The 5,785-nt window shown below is 40.4% G+C and overlaps 1 protein-coding gene across 1 annotated transcript; it reads right to left on the reverse strand.

The window, feature by feature from the left end:
• Positions 1-229: 229 nt before the first annotated feature.
• Positions 230-5,785, reverse strand: tmem91 (transmembrane protein 91). The gene is made up of 4 exons (XM_055147873.1): positions 5,273-5,785; positions 958-2,024; positions 425-571; positions 230-310 (listed from the first exon to the last, which is right to left on the reverse strand). Exons 2-4 carry the CDS (start codon positions 1,381-1,383, stop codon positions 230-232), a joined length of 654 nt encoding a protein of 217 aa, XP_055003848.1. The 5' UTR covers positions 1,384-2,024; positions 5,273-5,785.

The following is a 5,785-nucleotide window of genomic DNA, read 5'->3' on the forward strand; positions in this document are numbered from 1 at the left end:
CTGCCTTCTTTGATGATAATGCTGAGATTCATTTGTGTATTGGGTTCTTTGTAATTGTACATAAAACATCATTATACTGTTACTTATCCACATTCTGCAGGCAACATGATACACTTGCCTTTCTTCTTCCTCTCACCCCACTCTCTGTCTTTGAGTCTGACCTCTGCTTTAAGTAGCTCTTGACTATATTGGAAATCTATTACCTTTGGGCTTCTTGTTATGATTTTAATTAAACCTTAATGAAGGCCATTGATTGGGTCAAAAGGCCTTTGCCATTTGCTGGCATTTCTCCAATTTGCTGGAAAGATACCTATATCAGAATCAGCCAGTGACTATTACTGATATAGATTTTGGTTGCTAGTGATGATTGTAATGGGTTTGCCACAGAATTGATTAACTGCATTTTTAACGTAAGAAATTGTACCTTTTGTGACAGGTAGAATGCAGCAATCCCCAGTGGCCAAAAGCAGCAGAGCATAGAGAAGAAGGCCAGACCCAAGTAGTCCTGTGGTATCATTAGAGGGAAGTTGCTCTCACTGTCTGTGTCTGTGTAATCGTCAATGGACGAATCCTGTGAGTACCAAACAAGCACAATGCAGAGAGTTAAAACAACTAAATCAACTTTGTATTACAGAAAAACTTTAAATAAGATTTATAGTGCTTTTATTTCTGTATCCTGTATTAGTGGCCTGCACAGAAATACTAATACGTGCATGCACATATTAATATTAGTATTTCTGTTGAAAGTAATTTTAATTCTGAGACTTAACTGTTGTCAAAACTTCACGCATGTGTTTAACATGTGTGACTTTTAGGGTTTGAATTTTAAAGGTAGGTAATTGTGTGTTGCTGTTGTCCTTTATAAATATGGTCTAAGTTCAATAAGCACAGATTGTGGACAACTACTAGAGTGTAGTGTTTTATATTAATTTTAGTTGTAAACTGTAGAATTCTTACATCTGAGTCTGGGAGCAGGTCGTCCTCATCCTCCATGCTGTAGGTACTGTGGTAGTCCTGAGCTTCAGCCATCAGCTTCCTTTCCAGTGTTGAGCCAGGCCGTATGTCCACAAAGGTAGTCTCCAGATAGTCCTTATTAAGCAATGAGTCTGTATGACCCCACAAAGGCCCACCTGGGTAGTAGGACTCCAGTGTGCGAGGCAGAGAGCAGGGGTCCAAGAGCTGCTGCTGTGGGATCTCAGGGGGGTGTCCGCAGTAACTACTCCATGCGAGTGGAGGATACACTTGATCCTCCTCACACTTTACTAAGACCCCTTTAAACCGCTCACCAGGGGAATATGTGGACACAGGCACAGGTCCTGACACATTTTTATTATTTGTACCCTCTCCCAGAAGAGGGTGCTCCAACTCATCCACTTTTTCCATTTTGCTCAGTTAATGCCAAAAACATTAACAGCAAATTATGAATCAATCAGTACATGCTGCTTTTCCTGAAAGGTGTCCCGACTATTAAAAGGAAGATCCTTTGCATTTGTTATTTTAAAGATGCGTCGTATTCTTTTTTTAGGTGATATTTCTTGTTGACTCTCACTGTATTCGATAGGTGTGTCTGTAGCATTAGGTGCTTGTGTTTATAATTTCTTTATTATATGCATATAATAATCCATTTGTTTCAAGGTTGTGTGGAACAATCCGATGGCCTTTGTAAAAAAAAAGTGCATACAGATCCCTGGGAGATGGTGACGAGATTGATTCACAGGGTGTTTGCAGTCAAACTAGTGGCAAATGAACAGATTGGGGCCATATTGGAGGGCAACTAATCTCTGAAAGCAATGAGGTGCCAGAAATAGCATCCTTTGGTGTATGTTGTTGGGTCAGCAGCATAACAACACCCCTGTTCCTGTACTGCTACATTGGAGCATAATGGACAGTTGGAGTGCTTCTGTGGTGATTTATGGCTTTGGGTTATTGTGGGCTCTGCTAGGCTCCTATGGGAACTTGAGCAGTACCACACTTCATCTTATATAAGAGTAGAAGTCCAAGTGAAGGGTTCTCGTCAGTCATTTCTGTTTGGAAAAATAAAAAAAACAAAGGTAATTTAGTGATGCTACTCACACATTTCAATTTAATTCATCTTCAAAACAAGAGCTAGTTTTTCTTCTAAAATCCTCTCTGACTCATCATCAATCATCACACTATTGCATTATATTATATATATTATAAATCTATATAGGTGTATCATAATATCTCAATTTTAATTGAGTTTTAATTAAATAAGTTACATCTACATTTTTGAGCAGCAAGAGGTCTAATCTGCCATTGTACTATGTACTGTCTGACCTTAGAGATAAAGGTGTCAGAGATGATGAAAAGCAGGCGGTCTCTATTATATGATGTAATAGAGGATTATTTGGAGATCAGATAATGATTTCTACTGCTACAGAATACAGTATTAGGCAACATTAACAAAACATTTAGTTCTAAAGACTTAATATTGTTAATGTTGTTATTAATATATTTATTTAAACCAGTTAAATTTATGACAAAAGTCAAGTGCTATTTGACTTAAAATAAAAAGGATTTACAAATATTGTGCATGCAAAGCATTTTACAGACTGCCAATCAATGCGCTGACTCACTGTTTTCCCAGCATGCCTTGCAAGAAAACTGTGGAGTAATTAGGTATCACTGGAATAGTTTTCCTTTAAGGACTGCTTGGCCAAACAAACCCTTAAACTGGAATGCCGTCTCAGCCCATTATGAAGGACTAGCTCTTAACCACAAACAAAGGAGCCTGGCCAAAAAGTATTTTCTTATTCAAAAAGAAAGTAGGTGGGGCTGACTCACAAGGACATAAATGGAGCAGTACCATGTAAATAGTATTTCAAGCAACATTCTAATAAAGAATCAGTCATCCATATGTTGTGATTGTAGTAAGGTGTTTCCAAATAGAGGTTTCAGGGTATAGAGGGTTTTGCTTGTACTCAAAAATTTGGAGAAAGTATCTGTAAAAATGTCATAGATTAGCCCACACAGTGATACTAAATTTAAACTCAGCTTTTGAAAACTAAATGTAATAATGGCCAAGAGCCATGGGTGTCCATACTTTATATATTTGTAGCTGTGAACATTTTTTAATTATAACATTTTACTGACAGGCCCAATCTAATGACATCATAATGAGGTGACTGGTTCTCTGTGAGGTGTGTCCTGGAATAACAACAAGGGCTGGCTCACCACTTGCTTCATTCCAGTAGAGATGCACTCTGCTTTATTACATCCCGCCCTGCTGCTACTCAGGCCTATGTCCCCCATAAAAAGTCTTCTGTCAGCTGTATTAAAGCCTGCCTCGCTCTGATTCTGCCTCTCCCATAAAGCATCCGGTCAGGTAGATGATAGGTTGCAAGGACACAGCGGCAAATCATCACTGACACTTTTACAAGAGCTCGCCTTTCTGTGCTTGCTGTCTGCTACTTAGTCAGCTGCTGTGTCATACAAAATCAGCATAACCGTTCACTTTTCTCTGATACGTCTTCTCTTCTTTTGCTTTTGCGTGTCTGACTACATTACCTGTTGTAAATCCAAGCTCTCAGCAAAACCACTGTACTCAACCCTTTGCTGCAATGATGGCTTTCTGCTTCCCCCATAGATAGAAATGTGCAATTAACTGAAATGTTGCCTTTTTAGTCTTGCCACAAAGGAGCTGCTGAATCCCACCAAATTATAATGCGTACTCTGCAGTTTTTGCTACAGTAATCATATCTTTTATACACTAAGACAGGGAAAAGGGAAATTGTCGTGATATTTCAGCAGACAAAGAGATTCTGTAAGTAGTATTGAGGAAAAAGAAACCATGCACATATAGGAAATAGGGCTGTAAATACTTATAGTCTTTAATCAAAATGCATCAGTGGGATGTTGCACTGAATGAAAATGTGAAATATAAGTGGCCCTTTAATGATCCTATTGATTCGCTTCGCAGTCTCACAGAAGAGCACGAAAGATAAGCAAAAAACTAGAGTGCATAGCGCAGCCTGTGAAGCCCAGAGTAACATCATGTTCCTATGGAAACACATTCACAGTGGAGTGGAGAGTGTGCTGCAGGATAAATGAAGCAGAGGCTAATTTGCCATTTCAATACTATTCCTCTGCTCAGCTTGATAATAACAGGATGGGATAAATCCAGCTCACCAAGCCTCCCAGTAAGAATGTGTTACTGTCATATTGAACTGTGAGGGATTTCAGCAGAGACACCTTATTAACATCAAATTAGAGAGGTCACGCCGCACGCCCGATAACTTGAATCCCATTGTGCCGAATGTGTATAAGGCAGTGTTGTTTAGCAGTGTATTATATATGCTCCCTGCTAACATTGGAGACACACATGTTTTACATAACTACACTTGTCCACAAACACAGCACACACGTCCGGCATCATAACACTCCAGAATGCACACACAGTAAATGAAGCATGTGAAGTGTTCAGCTCTGCCTCCTACATGTTCACACAAAGACATGGTCAGTGCTCACAGCTGCTGCAAATAGGGCAGTCCATATGTTTTTCTTTCTGTTGTTCATATAAGCCTTAGGAGCTATGGGCTTGTATTGACTTATAAGTAATTTAAAATGTATGCAGTAGTCATGTTTTTTCATCATTATTTTGCATGCAGCCATTGAGATTCCTTTGTTAGTTGATGACTTAGTATGAACTGTAGTGACAATCCTGTTTACCTGAGCCAAGGGCAACTGGGAACATTACAATGACCTGTATGTGAGAGACAAAGATAATCTGAAAAACCTGCTTCAATCTGTTGACACATTCTGCGGTGGCCTATTTGACTTTGGGGACAAAAGGCTTATCAGTCTCATACAGTCCACACCAAATGGATGAACCAGTGCTGTCAGGATGGACCAAGTTTAGAACACAGGTCATTAGGCTGTCATTGTCATCCACTGGCAATGACCAACAACACAACAAGCCATAACATGTTTTGAAAGCACCACATGCTACAAGATTTCAAAAATTATACATTTTACTATTCGCCATTATGCTTTATTTCAGCGCATGAGCTATGAATTGTTTGGTCCCACACTATTCCATTGTCTTTGTGTCAAAGTAAACAAACATGAGTCTGCAGAGGTATGACGTATGAAATACTGAGGAATATTCACATACAATACTAGGTTTCAGTGTTTTTGCGTTTTTCTTCGTCGATACATTAGCGACTCAATCCATTATATAGGCTTCACTTAAAAAGCCTTTATGCCCACAGTGACGGCTTCACCCTGAGAGATAAAGAGGATTGTATCTCACCTCTTCTTCTCAGCTGCTCGTGTGCTGTTCGTTCAGGATGATTCCAGTGCATTGAGTCTGTAGGCTGCAGTTCAGGTGCACAGCTCGAAACGCACGAGCTGAGGTCAACGGAAGACCTAAACACAGGTGTGCCTTTTGCGCTTATCCCGTTAAACCTGTGTGTCACACTGCCCCTTTCTTCATCTATCGGGGTTTACAAATCACCCAAAATTCAGTTCATCTTTCCGGGCGTCAACTTTCTGCAGTCCTCTCGCTGTCACATTGTCGCAGCCGCAGCCCTCTCCTCCGCATCCTCTCCGCCTCTGCTCTGCCTCGGGTCTGCTGCTGACCAGTGCTACACCGCGGGGTCCTAAAGCCTTCTGTTAACGACACTGAAATAATAGGATAACCCTTCCCACGTCCTATCACAGATCAGGGACATGGGAGCGATGAGGATCACTCCCTGCACGTGCGCAATATGGCCCTTCCTCTCCGCATATGGCATTGCTGTTCATTTCAAATAGGCTATTAGGA

This window comes from Boleophthalmus pectinirostris, unplaced genomic scaffold, assembly GCF_026225935.1.
Source record: "Boleophthalmus pectinirostris isolate CB_2022bp ecotype Guang Dong unplaced genomic scaffold, ASM2622593v1 HiC_scaffold_9, whole genome shotgun sequence".
In the NCBI taxonomy this organism is placed as follows: domain Eukaryota; kingdom Metazoa; phylum Chordata; class Actinopteri; order Gobiiformes; family Gobiidae; genus Boleophthalmus; species Boleophthalmus pectinirostris.

Coding starts and splice junctions, on each gene's coding strand:
- tmem91 (XM_055147873.1), bottom strand. CDS start 1,383: ATGGAAAAAGTGGATGAGTTGGAGCACCCTCTTCTGGGAGAGGGTACA. Junction 572..957: donor ACCTGCTCCCAGACTCAGAT/GTAAGAATTCTA, acceptor TGGTACTCACAG/GATTCGTCCATTGACGATTA. Junction 311..424: donor CATTCTACCTGTCACAAAAG/GTACAATTTCTT, acceptor ATTCTGATATAG/GTATCTTTCCAGCAAATTGG.